Below are 20898 nucleotides of genomic sequence, written 5' to 3'. Positions count from 1 at the left end.
TTTATATTGTGCTGTTTTATATAGTGCTGTTTTATATTGTGCTGTTTAATATTGTGCTGTTTTATATAGTGCTGCTTTATATAGTGCTGTTTTATATAGTGCTGTTTTATATTGTGCTGTTTTATATAGTGCTGTTTTGTATAGTGCTGTTTTATATTGTGCTGTTTTATATAGTGCTGTTTTATATAGTGCTGTTTTATATTGTTTGTTTTATATAGTGCTGTTTTATATAGTGCTGTTTTATATTGTGCTGTTTTATATAGTGCTTTTTTATTGTGCTGTTTTATATAGTGCTGTTTTATATTGTGCTGTTTTATATTGTGCTGTTTAATATAGTGCTGTTTTATATTGTGCTGTTTTATATAGTGCTGTTTTTATTGTGCTGTTTTATATAGTGATGTTTTATATTGTGCTGTTTTATATAGTGCTGTTTTATATTGTGCTGTTTTATATTGTGCTGTTTTATATTGTGCTGTTTCATATAGTGCTGTTTTATATAGTGCTGTTTTATATTGTGCTGTTTTATATAGTGCTGTTTTTATTGTGTTGTTTTATATAGTGCTGTTTTATATTGTGCTGTTTTATATAGTGCTGTTTTATATAGTGCTGTTTTATGTTGTTTGTTTTATATAGTGCTGTTTTATATTGTGCTGTTTTATATAGTGCTGTTTTATATTGTGCTGTTTTATATTGTGCTGTTTCATATTGTGCTGTTTTATATAGTGCTGTTTTATATTGTGCTGTTTTATATAGTGCTGTTTTATATTGTGCTGTTTTATATTGTGCTGTTTTATATAGTGCTGTTTTATATAGTGCTGTTTTATATTGCGCTGTTTTATATTGTGCTGTTTTATATAGTGCTGTTTTATATAGGGCTGTTTTATATAGTGCTGTTTTATATAGTACTGTTTTATATTGTGCTGTTTTATATAGTGCTGCTTTATTGTGCTGTTTTATATAGTGCTGTTTTATATAGTGCTGTTTTATATTGTGCTGTTTTATATAGTGCTGTTTTATATTGTGCTGTTTTATATTGTGCTGTTTTATATAGTGGTGTTTTATATAGTAGTGTTTTGTATAGTGCTGTTTTATATAGTGCTGTTTTATATAGTGTGGTTTATATAGTGCCGTTTTATATTGTGCTGTTTTATATAGTGTGGTTTATATAGTGCTGTTTTATATAGTGCTGTTTTATATTGTGCTGTTTTATATAGTGCTGTTTTATATTGTGCTGTTTTATATTGTGCTGTTTCATATTGTGCTGTTTTATATAGTGCTGTTTTATATTGTGCTGTTTTATATAGTGCTGTTTTATATTGTGCTGTTTTATATTGTGCTGTTTTATATAGTGCTGTTTTATATAGTGCTGTTTTATATTGCGCTGTTTTATATTGTGCTGTTTTATATAGTGCTGTTTTATATAGTGCTGTTTTATATAGTACTGTTTTATATTGTGCTGTTTTATATACGGTAGTGCTGTTTTATTGTGCTGTTTTATATAGTGCTGTTTTATATAGTGCTGTTTTATATTGTGCTGTTTTATATAGTGCTGTTTTATATTGTGCTGTTTTATATTGTGCTGTTTTATATAGTGGTGTTTTATATAGTGGTGTTTTGTATAGTGCTGTTTTATATAGTGCTGTTTTATATAGTGTGGTTTATATAGTGCCGTTTTATATTGTGCTGTTTTATATAGTGTGGTTTATATAGTGCTGTTTTATATAGTGCTGTTTTATATTGTGCTGTTTTATATAGTGCTATCAAATGATGCATTTCTTTAATGGGATTAATCACACTTTAAATTTGGATTAGTTATGATTAATCACGGGTTATCACTTGCTTTCATATTTTAAATGAACAAAAAATACCCCAATTATTGGACATTGTGTCATGACTTGGTCCTGGGGTTTAGTTTTTCTAGAAGGCAACGGAAAGTTGGCTCGGACGAGACGGCAATGAGAGTACATAATTTATTTTTTACACTAATAAAGGACAAAAAAAAAAAAAGAGTACAAACGAAAAGCGCGCACAGTGGCAGAGAAACAACTTGGCTATGAAAACAAATACTTGCACAAAGGCAAAAACTATGAACAACAAAAAACACTAACTGTGGCAATGATAAACAAAACTTACTTGGCATGGACAAAAGGAACAGCGTGAACGTTGGACATGAAAAAAGTGTCAGAAATGTGCAGAGCATAAATGTGGGGATGTCACCAGAAAGACAAACTGAAAACAATGAACTTAAATACTACAGACATGATTAACGAAAACAGGTGCGTGACTCAAAACGTGAAACAGGTGCGTGACGTGACAGGTGAAAACTAATGGGTTGCTATGGTGACAAACAAGAGTGCACAATGAGTCCAAACATGGAACAGGTGAAACTAATGGGGTAATCATGGAAACAAGACAAGGGAGTGAAAAGCCAGAAACTAAAGAGTCCAATAAGTAAACAAAACATGACTAAAACAAAACATGATTACACAGACATGACACATTGATGTAATTTCATCATCAAAATGTAATAAAGGAATTTTTTTTTAAATGTTTTACCTTAATCATTTTTCAGCTGAAAACTTGGTAACAGTTTCATCTAAAGATATACTTTTTTTTGAACATTTATGAATTAGTTGTAAAGAAAAAGCCCATCAAATTCCCCCACGTGAAGGTTCTAAATCTTCTTGCCTTATCTGATGTATTATAAGTGATGATCTTATCTGCAACTATTTCCAGTCGCAGTGGACTTCCTGCTCAACATCTCATTGTTGAACGGCCAAGGAAAGTTTCACCATCGGTAATTGATTAGCAGTGACGCAAACATTCTGCATTTTGAAAATGAGTAAATAATGTTGTCTGCGAGGCACGCTGTCACAAGGACTGCTCATCAACTGGAGAAGAAGGAGAGAGTGATGCCATGAATTGATTAAACAAGTGTAAAAACTTATTGGTGTCAGGACTTGGTCCGAGGTGTGTGCTTTTCCAGGATGCAACGGAAAGTTGGCTCGTGCGAGACGGGAATGAAGGTACATGATTTATTATTATCAAAAAAAGGAATAAATGAAAGCGCGCACAGTGGCGGAGAATAAACTATGAAACCAAAAGACTATAGCAAAAAAGTACAAACAAAAAACACGCACAATGGCGGAGAACAAACTATGAAACCAAAAAGACTATAAATATGGAACAAAAACTTACTTGGCTTGGACAAAAGTAGTTGCTTGAGGAATTGACATGAAAAGAAGTATCAGGCATGAACAGAGCATAAATGTGTTGTGAGGTCGTCAGGACGAACAACAGAAAATGAATGAACTTAAATACTATGGACATGATTAACAACAGGTGCGTGACTCAAAACAGGTGCGTGACACGACAGGTGAAACTAATGGGTAACTATGGTGACAAAACAAAACAAAAGTGCACAAAAAGTCCAAAAATAAAACCTGATCACACAGACATGACAATTGGGGTGTTACCATTTAGTGGTCAATTGTAGGGAATATGTACTGTACTGTGCAATCTACTATTACAAGTCTCAATCAATCAATCAATCAATGCATGCTGGTACAAGTCATTAGTCCCTTTCAACACAGAATGTACCCCAAAATATGTTGATGATGCACTTTTACCAGCAGGGTGGAGAATGAACACTTTCTAACGGACTTTAAGGAATAACTTTCTTTTGAGCGCTAACGTCGCTAACGTCTTTAGCAAATTGGCACGCAAGCATTTGCTGATTAGCATCCGACACAAAGATGATGTGATGTCTTCAGAGGTCAAAGTTCATCTGAGGATGTTATCAACATCAAAGGCCTACCAAAAAAAGAGTTGGACGCATCCATGTGTACATTTTACAAGAACGACGTTGTATTTTTACATCAATGAAGTATTTTTAAAGGAATAAACTTGACATTCTACCACAATTAAAAAGAATACATCTGTGAATTTGTACAAGAAATACACATTTTGATATCACTTAAGTTGTATGTTTACTGTAAATGAATCAAGTTGGAATTTTTAGAGGAACAATTTTGTAATTTTACTGGAATGCAGCTGTGTGTCTTACAAGGATGACCTTGTATTTTTGCATCAATGATGTATTTTTAAAAGAATAAAGTTGACATTTTACCGGAAGTTTTTTTGACACTGAAACATTTGTGAATGTTTACAAGAAATTACATATTTTCAAATTACTTAAAATGTATTTTTACAATAAATAAGTTGGAATTTTTAGAGTTTTTATTTTTCCTCGCATGCAGCTTTATATTTTACACGGATCCCCTTGTATTTTTTTTCATCAGCGGTGTATTTTTAAAATAATATAGTTGAAATTGCGTCAAAGTTTTTTTGACAGCAGTACATCTGTGAATTTGAACAGAAATTACATATTTTTTATATTACCTGAGTTGTAATTTTAGGTTGTATTTTTTGAAGACAAAACAGGGAATTTTACAAAAATGCCATTTTCATTTTTACTTAAATTACATTTTTCATTACTTAAGTTGTATTTTTTTACAACAATAATGATATTTGCACATTTGTACAATAAGGAAAAATTAGTATATTAAGTTTTATTTTGATGTATTTTTACATCAATGATGTATTTTTAAAAGAATGAAGTTGACATTTAACAGAAATTAGGTTGAATTCATTTTTTGGACGAGAATACATTTGTGAATTTTTCCAAAAATGGCATTATGATTTTTACATAATTTTTTTAAAAGAATAATGATATTTTTGAACAAGTTTGCAAATTTGTACAAGAAGGCTTTTACATTACTTAAATTGTCATTTTGAGAGAAATAGATTTTATTTAATGTTAGCAATAATTTAGTTGTACTTTTCATTATTATGGTAAGTTATATTTTTAGAAGAATAAAGTTGTAATTACGAGAATAAAGTTGTCATTTTACGAGAATAATATTTTTTTTTACAAGTACACAGCTGTAAACTTTACAATACTAAAGTTGTATTTTTACAAGAATAAAGTTGTGATTTTACAAGAATAATATTCTTTAGAAGAATGCAGCTGTAAATTTTACAACAATAAAGTTGTATTTTTACAAGTATAAAGTTGTAATTACAAGAATAAAGTTTACATTTTACAAGAATAATATATTTTTACAAGGATAATATATTTTTAGAAGAATGCAGCTGTACATTTTACAAGAATAAAGTAGCATTTTTACAAGAATAAAGTTGCATTTTTACAAGAATAAAGTTGCAATTTTACAACAATTATATTTTTTAGAAGAAAGCAGCTGTGAATTTTACAAGAATAAATTTGCATTTTTACAAGAATAAAGTTGCATTTTTACAAGAATAAAGTTGCAATTTTACAATAATAATATTTTTAGAGGAATGCAGCTGTATATTTTACAAGAATAACGTTGTCATTACAAGAATAAAGTTTTAATTTGACGAGAACAATATATTTTTACAAGAATGAAGCTGTTCATTTTACAAGAATAAAGTTACATTTTTACAAGAATAAAGTTGCATTTTTACAAGAATAAAGTTGCATTTTTACAACAATAAAGTTGCAATTTTACAATAATATTTTTTACAAGAATGCAGCTGTAAATTTTACAAGAATAAAGTTGTAATTACAAGAATAAAGTTTCATTTTTACAAGAATAAAGTTGCAATTTCACAAGAACAAAGTTGCATTTATACAAGAATAAAGTTGCAATTTTACAAGAATAAAGATGCAATTTTACAAAAATAATATTTTTTTAGAAGAAATCAGCTTTAAATTTTATAAGAAAAAAAGTATCATTTTTACAAAAATAAGTTGCAATTTTACAAGAACAAAGTTGCATTTTTACAAGAATAAAGTTGCAATTTTACAAGAATAAAGTTGCATTTTTACAAGAATAAAGTTGCATTTTTACAAGAATAAAGTTGCATTTTTACAAGAATAAAGTTGCATTTCTACAACAATAAAGTTGCAATTTTACAAGAATAATATTTTTTAGAAGAAAGCAGCTTTAAATTTCACAAGAATAAAGTTTAATTTTTACGGGAATAAAGTTGCAATTTTACAAGAACAAAGTTGCATTTTTACAAGAATAAAGTTGCAATTTTACAAGAATAAAGTTGCAATTTTACATTAATAATAATTTTTTAGAAGAAAGCAGCTTTAAATTTTACAAGAATAAAGTTGCATTTTTACAAGAATAAAGTTGCAATTTTACAAGAATAAAGTTGCAATTTTACATTAATAATAATTTTTTAGAAGAAAGCAGCTTTAAATTTTACAAGAATAAAGTTGCATTTTTACAAGAATAAAGTTGCATTTTTACAAGAATAAAGTTGCAATTTTACAAGAATAAAGTTGCAATTTTACAAGAATAATATTTTTTTAGAAGAAAGCAGCTTTAAATTTTACAAGAATAAAGTTGCATTTTTACAAGAATAAAGTTGCAATTTTCCAAAAATAAAGTTGCAATTGTACAAGAATGTTTTTTTAGAAGAAAACAGCTTTAAATTTTACAAGAATAAAGTTGCAATTTTACAAGAATAATATTTTTAGAGGAAAGCAGCTGTACATTTTACAAGAATAAAGTTGCACTTTTACAAGAATAAAGTTGCTATTTTACAAGAACAAAGTTGCAATTTAACAAGAAAAAAGTAGCACTTTTACAAGAATAAAGTTGCAATTTTACAAGAACAAAGTTGCATTTTTACAAGAATAAAGTTGCAATTTTACAAGAATAAAAATGCAATTTTACAAGAATAATAATTTTTTAGAAGAAAGCAGCTTTAAATTTTACAAGAATAAAGTTGCATTTTACAAAAATAAAGTTGCAATTTTACAAGAATAAAGTTGCAATTTTACAAGAATAATAATTTTTTAGAAGAAAGCAGCTTTAAATTTTACAAGAATAAAGTTGCATTTTTACAAGAATAAAGTTGCAATTTTACAAGAATAAAGTTGCAATTTTACAAGAATAATATTTTTTTAGAAGAAAGCAGCTTTACATTTTACAAGAATAAAGTTGCAATTTTACAAGAATAAAGTTGCATTTTTACCAGAATAAATTTGCATTTTTACAAGAATAAAGTTGCAATTTTACAAGAATAAAGTTGCAATTTAACAAGAAAAAAGTAGCACTTTTACAAGAATAAAGTTGCAATTTTACAAGAATAAAGTAGTATTTTTACAAAAATAAAGTTGCATTTTTACAAGAATAAAGTTGCAATTTACAAGAATAAAGTTGCAATTTAGCAAGAAAAAAGTAGCACTTTTACAAGAATAAAGTTGCAATTTTACAAGAATAATATTTTTTTTTAGAAGAAAGCAGCTGTAAATTTGACAAGAATAATGTTTTATTTTTTTTACAACAAAGAAGTTGCACTACTGACATTTAACAAAGAATGCAAAAAGTAGTGTGATACTAAAGGTGGAGCAAAATGAAGTGAATTGTTGTAAAAGTGTCAAGTTAGTTGACATGTTGACAGGATGCAGAGGAAGAAAGACAAAGTGTTTCCACAGGGACATTTTTATTTACAAGAAGGACAGTCAAATGTACAGTATTAGTATATTTACAATGAAGGCACATCTTCAGTGCAGACATCAGCTTGGCTTTTTTAGGGATTATTATTATTATTATTATTATTATTATCATTATTGTTGTTATCAACTTGGAGGTTAGGAGGCGACAAAGAAGAAGACAATGTTGCTTGATTGCTTTAACGTCCATATCCACTGTCAACCTGCAGTCACAGCAATCAAAGATATGAGTAGTCTTCTCTTTACAGTACAACACACACACACACACACACACACACACACACACACACACACACACACACACACACACACACACACACGCGCGCACACACACACACACACACACATATATACGCCTTGTTGTATTAATATTTTCATATATAATAGGAATACTAATGAAATGAATAAAGCTTTTGCTTCTATTTTATTATCTGAAAAAAGGAATAAAAAGATAAAATCAAATTTTTATTTCCAATTTTTTCCATCATGTAGTGTGCCTTATAGTTCATCTAGTTTTCAATGTCGCCCTCTGGTGGTCAGCACGACATATTACTCTTTGTGTAATGTATCTGTTATCCAGCAGAGGTCACTATTTCCACACGTTGTAGTTCAACTCGAGCAGTAATCATATTTATTGATTGATTGACACAGAAAATATGGAATCTTTAAAAGTAAAATTTTTTTTTGAATAACATTTTACAGGGTCATTTAATTAGGTACACCATGTCATGAGGTGCAATCATTCGCAAAAACATTAAAAAAGTCACTTTTTAGAGGAGTTTCAAGGAGAAAAAAGTTACTTTTCAGACAAGTTGATTAAATTCATATTTATCTTCGGTTTGTAGTTGTAGTTGTGTAAAATAGTTTTGTGTTATAATATTTTGGAGAGGGTCAACATTTTAGTTTTCTCATACTTGACTGCAGCATTGATAGAGACAAACAATATAATACAAATATTTTCCTCTCCTATACAATAAGTAAAACATTTTTTACAACACTGCAACCTTTTTAAAATGTAAAAAAATTCAACTTTATTCATGTACAAGAACTTTATTCTTGTAAAATGTTAAGCACATTTTTTGTAGAATTGTAACTTTATTCTTGAAATAAATTTAAAATGTATTGTTTACATAAAACTACCACTTTTACCACTTTATTCATGTATGATTATAGATTATACATTTCAACTTGTATTCTTCTAATAGAATACAACTTTATTTGTGTAAAATGCCAAATATTACGACTTTATTTTTGTAAAATGACATTTTTTTCTTATAAAATTGTTACTTTGTTTATGTAATAAATTAAAACTATATGCTTGTAAAAAATAAAAATAAAAATCAACTCTATTCTTGTACGGGATTGGAAACTTTGTTGTTGTAAAATGTTAACTATTTTTGTAGGAGTGTAACTTTATTCTTAAAAAAACAACCCAAAACTTTATTCTTGCAAAAAATACAACCATATTTGTGTATGATTATTATGATTAATAATATTAATTATTATAATTATTATGATTAATTATGACAATTAATGTGTAAAATTATAAATGTTTTTATTACTTTATTATTTATTATAACTGTATTTGTGTAAAATGACTTTATTTTTTGTAAAAATATCACTTTTTAAATAATTGCTTTATTTATGTAATAAATTGCAACTATATGCTTGTAAAAATTAAAAAAATAAATTACAAATTTTATTTTCAAATTTAAACTGTTATTTCCCAGACTTTTAACTTTATTTTTAAATAAACCAAAGCATTCTTCTTGCAAAAATAGCTTTTTTTAAATCATAACTTTATACACTTTTATAAATTACAATTTTGGGGGGTAAAATTATAAATTTATTTTTGTGAAATTCCAACTTTATTCCGGTAAAAAAAATACTTATTTATTCATGTAATAAGTTACAACTTTATCCTTGTAAAATTAATTCTTTATTCATCTAATAAGTTTATTTGTGTAAAATTATTACTTTATTCTTGTTAAAAAAAATAAAAAATAATTTAGACTAGTAATTTTATTTTCAAATAAACTAAATAATTATTCTCGCAAGAATTTTTATTTTTTTTCCGTAAATGATTATAACTTTATAGTTGTAAAATTGCATCTTTTTGGGGTAAAATTGTACATTTATTTTCGTCCAACTTTGTTCTGGTAAAAGTTTATTTATGTAATAAGTAAATTATAATTTATAATAAATTACTACTTTATTCTTGTCAAATTATTTCTCTATTTATGTAATAGGGTACAACTTTATTCTTGTAAAATTATTACTATATTCTTGTAAAATGACTTATTTATCTATGTAATAAGTTACAACTTTATTCTTGTAAAATTATTTCAATATTTATGTAATAAGTTACAACTTTATTCTTGTAAATTATTGCTTTATTCTTGTAAAATTATTTCATTATTCATGTAATAAGTAACAACTTTATTCTCGTAAATTATTGCTTTATTCTTGTAAAATTATTTCATTATTCATGTAATAAGTTACAACTTTATTCTTGTAAAATTACTTCTTTATTCATGTAATAAGTTTATTTTTGTAAAATGATTACTTTATTCTTGTTTTAAAAAAATAAATAATTTAGACTAGTAATTTTATTTTCAAATAAACTAAATAATTATTCTCACAAGAAATATTATTTTTTTCCATAAATGATTATAACTTTATAGTTGTAAAATTACATCTTTTTGGGGTAAAATTATAAATTTATTTTCGTCCAACTTTGTTCTGATAAAATTATTTCTTTATTCATGTAATAAGTAATAACTTTATTCTTGTCAAATTATTACTTTATTTTTGTCAGATTATTTCATTATTTATAATTAATCAATAAAGTACAACTTTATTCTTGTAAAATTATCACAATATTTATGTAATGAGTTACAACTTCATTATTGTAAAATTATTACTTTATTCTTGTAAAATTACTACTTTATTCTTGTAAAATTATTAAAATATTTATGTAATGAGTTACAAATTTATTATTGTAAAATTACTACTTTATTCTTGCAAAATTACTGTTTTATTCTTGTAAAATTATCAAAATATGTATGTAATGAGTTACAACTTCATTATTGTAAAATTATTACTTTATTCTTGTAAAATGACTACTTTATTCTTGTAAAATTATTAAAATATTTATGTAATGAGTTACAACTTTATTATTGTAAAATTATTACTTTATTCTTGCAAAATTACTGTTTTATTCTTGTAAAACTATGACTTTATTTATACATGCGTTACAACTTTATTCTTGTAAAAAGATAGATGCATCCATGTAACACCACATCACAACTTATTTTTGTGAAATTAATACTTAATTCTTTTTTTTTTTGACAAATTGAGACTTTTAAAAAAATTAATTAAAACTGTATAATTTGTTAAAAAATACTTTTATTTATATTTACAAATATTATTGTAAAACCGTGATTTTTTTTTTTGCCACTTCAACTTATTAAAATAAAAATAAAAATTCTTGCGAGAATAATTATTTAGTTTATTTGACAATAAAATTACTAGTCTAAAATTTTTTTTTCTTAACAAGAATAAAGTAATCATTTTACAAAAATAAACTTATTAGATGAATAAAGAAGTAATTTCACAAGGATAAAGTTGTAACTTATTACATGAATAAAGAAGTAATTTTACAAGATTAAGGTTGTAACTTATTACATAAATACAGAAACAATTTTACAAGAATAAAGTTGTAACTTATTACATAAATAAATAAATCATATTACAAGAATAAAGTTATAATTTACAAGAATAAAGTTGTAACTTGTTACATAGATAATTAAGTCATTTCACAAGAATATACTAATAATTTTACAAGAATAAAATTGTAACTTATTACATGAATAAATAAGTATTTTTTACCGGAATAAAGTTGGAATTTCACAAAAATAAATTTATAATTTTACCCCCAAAAATTGTAATTTATAAAAGTGTATAGAGTTATGATTTTTTTAAAAAAAGCTATTTTTGCAAGAAGAATGCTTTGGTTTATTTAAAAATAAAGTTAAAAGTCTGGGAAATAAAAGTTTAAATTTGAAAATAAAATTCCTTCTCTTGTACATGAATAAAGTTGTAATTTTTTTTAATTTTTTTTTTAAAGGAAATAGTTGCAATTTATTACATAAATAAAGCAATTATTTAAAAAGTGATATTTTTGCAAAAATAAAGTCACTTTACACAAATACAGTTATAATCATTAATAAAGTAATAAATACATTGTGTAAAACGATAACTTCATTGGTGTGTGCTTGTGTCACTCTGCTAGTTGCACACCTGTCAGTCATTACCACAATGTCACTCGTGTTGTGCAACTTAACACACACACACACACACACACATTGTCGTTACTCAACATTTTCCCAGCCTATTTTTTAAAATTTCCCAATGAGGGAGGGTTCATTCATTCAGATGACACCTTGGCCTGTTCTGCTGAAGAACTTACCGTCTTTTTTCATCCACTGGTCCAACTCGTCCATCTCCAGCTCCAAGACGGAGGGCACGTCTTCTTCAAACATGGGCCTGACAACAAAACAACACACAAAAAATTAACACTAGAGCTGGCCCGCCGATTAAATACAGCCGCGGTGCCGTGGTAACAGCGCATTCACCGCTACAAGGTGTGTGTGTGTGTGTTGGGTTCTGTTAGTGCTGCAAGGGGTTCTGGGTATTTGTTCTGTTGTGTTTATGTTGTGTTACGGTGCGGATGTTCTCCCGAAATGTGTTTGTCATTCTTGTTTGGTGTGGATTCACAGTGTGGCGTATATTTCTAACAGTGTTAAAGTTGTTTATACGGCCACTCTCAGTGTAACCTGTTTCGCTGTTGTTCCGGTATGCGTTTGCATTCACGTGTGTGTGCATACAGAAGCCGCACATATCTTGTGACTGGGCCGGCACGGTGTTAGAATAGATGAAAAGCGGACGTGACGACAGCTCGTAGAGGACGTTAAAGGCAGTGCCTTTAAGGCACGCCCCCCAAGACTGTGGTCCGGGGTGGACTACGAGATATAATGGCTGATGAACACCTTTGTTCGATAATGAAGGTTGCCTCAGCTCAAAGTCTGAGCCCGGACATTAATGAACTAGTATCCAAGAAAAGGTGGCAGGTATCTGGCTTGGGCACATCAGAGTAGATCAGTGCGTTGCAAACTCCATCCATCCATCCATCTTCTTCCGCTTATCCGAGGTCGGGTCGCGGGGGCAGCAGCCTAAGCAGGGAAGCCCAGACTTCCCTCTCCCCAGCCACTTCGTCCAGCTCTTCCTGTGGGACCCCGAGGCGTTCCCAGGCCAGCCGGGAGACATAGTCTTCCCAACGTGTCCTGGGTCTTCCCCACGGCCTCCTACCGGTCACACGTGCCCTAAACACCTCCCTAGGGAGGCGTTCGGGTGGCATCCTGACCAGATGCCCGAACCACCTCATCTGGCTCCTCTCCATGTGGAGGAGCAGCGGCTTTACTTTGAGTTCCTCCCGGATGACAGAGCTTCTCACCCTATCTCTAAGGGAGAGCCCCGCCACCCGGCGGAGGAAACTCATTTCGGCCGCTTGTACCCGTGATCTTGTCCTTTCGGTCATAACCCAAAGCTCATGACCATAGGTGAGGATGGGAACGTAGATCGACCGGTAAATTGAGAGCTTTGCCTTCCGGCTCAGCTCCTTCTTCACCACAACGGATCGATACAGCGTCCGCATTACTGAAGACGCCGCACCGATCCGCCTGTCGATCTCACGATCCACTCTTCCCTCACTCGTGAACAAGACTCCGAGGTACTTGAACTCCTCCACTTGGGGCAAGATCTCTTCCCCAACCCGGAGATGCGTTGCAAACTGAGCAGTTTAAAGTCCAGAATGGTTGGTTTATTCATTGTTATTTTATTTTCAAATGTATAAGCCTGTGGAAAAAGTTAAAGGCAGTGCCTTTAAGGCACGCCCCCCAAGACTGTGGTCCGGGGTGGACTACGAGATATAATGGCTGATGAACACCTTTGTTCGATAATGAAGGTTGCCTCAGCTCAAAGTCTGAGCCCCAATATTAATGAACTAGCATCCAAGAAAAGATGTCAGGTATCTGGCTTGGGCACATCAGATTAGATCAGTGTGTTGCAAACTGAGCAGTTTAAAGTCCAGAATGGTTGGTTTATTCATTGTTATTTTATTTTCAAATGTATTAGCCTGTGGAAAAAGTGAATGTTGATATTTACCTCAGAAGGCTACAAATAGAAAAGAGGCGTTCAATTTTTATTTAAATTGTATTTGATATGCCATTGATATTTTTTTAACTATTATTATTAGGGCCCGCATGGCCCATTGTACTTACACCTACCTTTCATAATTGTACATTCTCGGGCAAAAATCAACAGGAAGTTGGCAATTCCCCCTTCAAGACAAAAAAGTACTAAAAACAGTCACTTTTGCCTCTTTGGGCTGTATTTTGACCCCCTTAACATGCTTCAAAACTCACCAAACTGAACACACACATCAGGACTGGCTAAAATTGTGATCTAATGAAAAAACCTAACCCCAAATCTAAAAATTGCGCTCTACCACAATTTTTGAATAAAACGCAGAAAAAACTGCTCCTCGGAAGAAAAAAATGACATAACTGCCTGTAACTCCCACTGGGAAGGTCGGAGAGACATGAAACAAAAATCTCTCCGTAGGTCTCACTTAGACCTTCCATCCATCCATTTTCTACCGCTTATTCCCTTTGGGGTCGCGGGGGGCGCTGGAGCCTATCTCAGCTACAATCGGGCGGAAGGCGGGGTACACCCTGGACAAGTCGCCACCTCATCGCAGGGCCAACACAGATAGACAGACAACATTCACACTCACATCCACACACTAGGGCCAATTTAGTGTTGCCAATCAACTTATCCCCAGGTGCATGTCTTTGGAGGTGGGAGGAAGCCGGAGTACCCGGAGGGAACCCACGCAGTCACGGGGAGAACATGCAAACTCCACACAGAAAGATCCCGAGCCCGGGATTGAACCCAAGACTACTCAGGACCTTCGTATTGTGAGGCAGATGCACTAACCCCTCTTCCACCGTGAAGCCCCTTCACTTAGACCTACATTTAATACATTTCATAGATTGACAACCCCCAGCAAAAATCAACAGGAAGTTTGCTATTCCCCCTTCAAAACAAATTTTTTGTAAAAACCGGTCACCTTCCTTCAAAAACGAACTCCTCTGAGCGCGTTTGTCGTTTCGCCTTCAAACTAACACATGAGAGAGAGATTGAACCCTTGTGATTACAATGACAGAAGCGCTTTTTTTCTAACTGCTCCGGTTTTGATTTTATGACCCTTCAAAGACCCGCTGCGCTGATGCTGCTGCGCTGCTGTTTTTTTAAGATGGCTGCTTAAAAGCAGGAAGCACCAACGTGCCCACACAATGCAGACAAGGTAGGTACACTAGACAAAAGTCTTGGGACACTTCAGACTAAAAGTAGACAAAAGTATTGGGACACTTAGGATTAGCACCTGCCAAATACGCGGGCCCGACCAATGCTGCTTGCAGCTTTAATTATTATTTGAAACTCGATTTTGCATGTCACTATAAAGTTATATAAGCCTTGCTTGTTCAACTATTAAAAGGTTAATTTGTTCAACCTTTGTTCAGTTTTAAATTTTGGCCCACTCTGTATTTGAGTTTGACAACCCCTGTCCTAGAAAGTCGGAGAAAGTTATGCATGTAAACAAACTACGGTGAGTTCAAGGACCGCCAAAATGAGTAGGACAAAACAGCGCTCGCCAAATACTGGAATCAGTGAAGCATGTTTAATATAAACAGTGTGCTTTATAACAATTAGGGAGGTTTGAGTCATGTTTGTCCTCCTACAGAAACCATATCAAAACAAAAATTTTATTTTTTTTCTCCTCATCTTTTTCCATTTTTCATACATTTTTGAAAAAGCTCCAGAGAGCCACTAGGGCGGCGCTAAAGAGAGCTGCGGGTTGCCGACCCCCGAGCTAGTAGAACTACTAGCTCGACCAGTATTTTTCAACCTTTTTTGAGCTAGGCACATTTTTTGCGTTGAAAAAGCAGAAATCATTAAAAAAACGAAACTCAGTTGACTTTAAAGCATAACCAAGCATGCATCACTATAGCTCTTGTCTCAAAGTAGGTGTACTGTCACCACCTGTCACATCACACCCTGACTTATTTGGACTTTTTTTTGCTGTTTTCCTGTGTGTAGTGTTTTACTTCTTGTCTTGCGCTCCTATTTTGGTGGTGATTGTCATGTCATGTTCGGATGTACTTTGTGGACGCCGTCTGCTCCACACGCTGTAAGTCTTTGCTGTCGTCCAGCATTCTGTTTTTGTTGACTTTGTAGCCAGTTCAGTTTTAGTTTTGCTCTGCATAGCCTTCCCTAAGCTTCAATGCCTTTTCTTAGGGCCACTCACCTTTTGTTTATTTTTGGTTTAAGCATTAGACACATTTTTACCTGCACACTGCCTTCCGCTGTTTCTGACATCTACAAAGCAATTAGCTACCGGCTGCCACCTACTGATATGGAAGAGTATTACACGGTTATAGACAGCACCGACACTCAACAACAACACATCATTTGCAGACTATAATTACTGCTTTGCAAAAAATATTTTTAACCCATATAGGGTGAAATTAGATAATCTCCCACGGCACACCAGAGTAACCCTGTAATACTCTTCCATATCAGTATGTGGCAGCTGGTTGCTAATTGCTTTGTAAATTCCTCTCTTTAAGAAGGGGAACCGGAGGGTGTGTTCTAACTATCGTGGGATCACACTCCTCAGCCTTCCCGGTAAGGTCTATTCAGGTGTACTGGAGAGGAGGCTACGCCGGATAGTCGAACCTCGGATTCAGGAGGAACAGTGTGGTTTTCGTCCTGGCCGTGGAACTGTGGACCAGCTCTATACTCTCGGCAGGGTCCTTGAGGGTGCATGGGAGTTTGCCCAACCAGTCTACATGTGTTTTGTGGACTTGGAGAAGGCATTTGACCGTGTCCCTCGGGAAGTCCTGTGGGGAGTGCTCAGAGAGTATGGGGTATCGGACTGTCTGATTTTGGCGGTTCGCTCCCTGTATGATCAGTGTCAGAGCTTGGTCCGCATTGCCGGCAGTAAGTCGGACACGTTTCCAGTGAGGGTTGGACTCCGCCAAGGCTGCCCTTTGTCACCGATTCTGTTCATAACTTTTATGGACAGAATTTCTAGGCGCAGTCAAGGCGTTGAGGGGATCTGGTTTGGTGGCTGCAGGATTAGGTCTCTGCTTTTTGCAGATGATGTGGTCCTGATGGCTTCATCTGGCCAGGATCTTCAGCTCTCGCTGGATCGGTTCGCAGCCGAGTGTGAAGCGACTGGGATGAGAATCAGCACCTCCAAGTCCGAGTCCATGGTTCTCGCCCGGAAAAGGGTGGAATGCCATCTTCGGGTTGGGGAGGAGACCCTGACCCAAGTGGAGGAGTTCAAGTACCTCGGAGTCTTGTTCACGAGTGATGGAAGAGTGGATCGTGAGATCGACAGGCGGATCGGTGCGGCATCTTCAGTAATGCGGACGCTGTATCAATCCGTTGTGGTGAAGAAGGAGCTGAGCCGGAAGGCAAAGCTCTCAATTTACCGGTCGATCTACGTTCCCATCCTCACCTATGGTCATGAGCTTTGGGTTATGACCGAAAGGACAAGATCACGGGTACAAGCGGCCGAAATGAGTTTCCTCCGCCGGGTGGCGGGGCTCTCCCTTAGAGATAGGGTGAGAAGCTCTGTCATCCGGGGGGAGCTCAAAGTAAAGCCACTGCTCCTCCACATGGAGAGGAGCCAGATGAGGTGGTTCGGGCATCTGGTCAGGATGCCACCCGATCGCCTCCCTCGGGAGGTGTTTAGGGCACGTCTGACCGGTAGGAGGCCACGTGGAAGACCCAGGACACGCTGGGAAGACTATGTCTCCCGGCTGGCCTGGGAACGCCTCGGGATCCCCCGGGAAGAGCTGGACGAAGTGGCTGGGGAGAGGGAAGTCTGGGCTTCCCTGCTTAGGCTGCTGCCCCCGCGACCCGACCTCGAATAAGCGGAAGAAGATGGATGGATGGATGGATGCTTCACTGATTCGAGTATTTGGCGAGCGCTGTTTTGTCCTACTCATAAGTGGTTGAAAAACACTGAGCTAGACAACACAACACATTAATTCCAGTAGTACCTATAAAGAACCACTAGGTGGCAGTGTCCTCAAAAAGTTAAGTTGTTTAACTTTATTGAAGTTTGATTATTAACTTCTTATTACACTTGTACGTAACAATGTTACCTAGTAAATAAATATGTTTTTATAATGTACGTACATTGGCACTTTGTCCAGGCTGGACCCGTCCAGAAATGGATCGTCTTTTCCTGAATCTGAACAAACACAAAACATGATTTTGGATCATTCTTTTGTCAACCAAAATAAAAGATAAATATGTAGCTGGACAGTGTATATTTGACTTATACGATGACAACAATGAACTCTTTGAGGTCCTAAATGTACAATAAATACAATGAGGGATCAAGTGGCATTGGAAGTATTTACCAGGATTTGCTGGCTCTCTCCTGAACTTGCGTTTGATGAAGAGGCCAGAAACAATCATGGCGATGATGAGGACCGCCAGGGCCACGGGGATGATGACCACGCTCAGACTCAGGCCGTTGTCTCCCAGAGGACTGAGGGTGGAGTCGGGGAAGCTGCTATTAGCATCTGGGCTTGTTTCTGAAAATAATAATACATGTATAATGTAGAGTTACATCATATATCACAATATAATAATAATAATGATACATTTATAATGTAGTATTACATCATATATCATAATACAATAATAATAATGATACATTTATAATGTAGTATTACATCATATATCACAATATAATAATAATAATACATTTATAATGTAGTATTACATCATATATCACAATATAATAATAATAATACATTTATAATGTAGTATTACATCATATATCACAATATAATAATAATAATACATTTATAATGTAGTATTACATCATATATCACAATATAATAATAATAATACATTTATAATGTAGTATTACATCATATATCACAATATAATAATAATAATGATACATTTATAATGTAGTATTACATCATATATCACAATATAATAATAATAATACATTTATAATGTAGTATTACATCATATATCACAATATAATAATAATAATGATACATTTATAATGTAGTATTACATCATATATCACAATATAATAATAATAATACATTTATAATGTAGTATTACATCATATATCACAATATGATAATAATAATGATACATTTATAATGTAGTATTACATCATATATCACAATATAATAATAATAATAATACATGTATAATGTAGTGTTACATCATATATCACAATATAATAATAATAATGATACATTTATAATGTAGTATTAGATCATATATCACAATATAATAATAATAATGATACATTTATAATGTAGTATTACATCATATATCACAATATAATAATAATAATGATACATTTATAATGTAGTATTACATCATATATCACAATATAATAATAATAATACATTTATAATGTAGTATTACATCATATATCACAATATAATAATAATAATACATTTATAATGTAGTATTACATCATATATCACAATATAATAATAATAATACATTTATAATGTAGTATTACATCATATATCACAATATAATAATAATAATGATACATTTATAATGTAGTATTAGATCATATATCACAATATAATAATAATAATGATACATTTATAATGTAGTATTACATCATATATCACAATATAATAATAATAATGATACATTTATAATGTAGTATTACATCATATATCACAATATAATAATAATAATACATTTATAATGTAGTATTACATCATATATCACAATATAATAATAATAATACATTTATAATGTAGTATTACATCATATATCACAATATAATAATAATAATACATTTATAATGTAGTATTACATCATATATCACAATATAATAATAATAATACATTTATAATGTAGTATTACATCATATATCACAATATAATAATAATAATACATTTATAATGTAGTATTACATCATATATCACAATATGATAATAATAATGATATCTTTATAATGTAGTATTACATCATGTATCACAATATAATAATAATAATAATACATGTATAATGTAGTGTTACATCATATATCACAATATAATAATAATAATGATACATTTATAATGTAGTATTACATCATATATCACAATATAATAATAATAATACATTTATAATGTAGAGTTACATCATATATCACAATATAATAATAATAATGATACATTTATAATGTAGTATTACATCATATATCATAATACAATAATAATAATGATACATTTATAATGTAGTATTACATCATATATCACAATATAATAATAATAATGATACATTTATAATGTAGTATTACATCATATATCACAATATAATAATAATAATACATTTATAATGTAGAGTTACATCATATATCACAATATAATAATAATAATGATACATTTATAATGTAGTATTACATCATATATCATAATACAATAATAATAATGATACATTTATAATGTAGTATTACATCATATATCACAATATAATAATAATAATACATTTATAATGTAGTATTACATCATATATCACAATATAATAATAATAATACATTTATAATGTAGTATTACATCATATATCACAATATAATAATAATAATACATTTATAATGTAGTATTACATCATATATCACAATATAATAATAATAATACATTTATAATGTAGTATTACATCATATATCACAATATAATAATAATAATGATACATTTATAATGTAGTATTACATCATATATCACAATATAATAATAATAATACATTTATAATGTAGTATTACATCATATATCACAATATAATAATAATAATGATACATTTATAATGTAGTATTACATCATATATCACAATATAATAATAATAATACATTTATAATGTAGTATTACATCATATATCACAATATGATAATAATAATGATACATTTATAATGTAGTATTACATCATATATCACAATATAATAATAATAATAATACATGTATAATGTAGTGTTACATCATATATCACAATATAATAATAATAATGATACATTTATAATGTAGTATTAGATCATATATCACAATATAATAATAATAATGATACATTTATAATGTAGTATTACATCATATATCACAATATAATAATAATAATGATACATTTATAATGTAGTATTACATCATATATCACAATATAATAATAATAATACATTTATAATGTAGTATTACATCATATATCACAATATAATAATAATA

General features: G+C 31.1%; 1 protein-coding gene across 1 annotated transcript in view; it reads right to left on the bottom strand.

The window, feature by feature from the left end:
* Positions 1-7487: 7487 nt before the first annotated feature.
* The window catches only part of tmem154 (transmembrane protein 154), a 25544-nt gene continuing 12133 nt past the window's right edge, over positions 7488-20898 (bottom strand). The window contains exons 5-8 of the mRNA XM_061987872.2: positions 18079-18255; positions 17852-17906; positions 11988-12064; positions 7488-7719 (exon numbers count right to left, since the gene is read on the bottom strand). Coding sequence (XP_061843856.2) covers positions 7715-7719; positions 11988-12064; positions 17852-17906; positions 18079-18255 — 314 coding nt within the window. The 3' untranslated portion in view covers positions 7488-7714. The remainder of the gene's footprint in view (positions 7720-11987; positions 12065-17851; positions 17907-18078; positions 18256-20898) is intronic.

Source organism: Nerophis lumbriciformis, linkage group LG27 (assembly GCF_033978685.3).
Source record: "Nerophis lumbriciformis linkage group LG27, RoL_Nlum_v2.1, whole genome shotgun sequence".
Classification (NCBI taxonomy): Eukaryota; Metazoa; Chordata; class Actinopteri; order Syngnathiformes; family Syngnathidae; genus Nerophis; species Nerophis lumbriciformis.
Note: the sequence above shows the minus strand (reverse complement) of the source record. Positions and strands in the feature narration are given on the sequence as shown.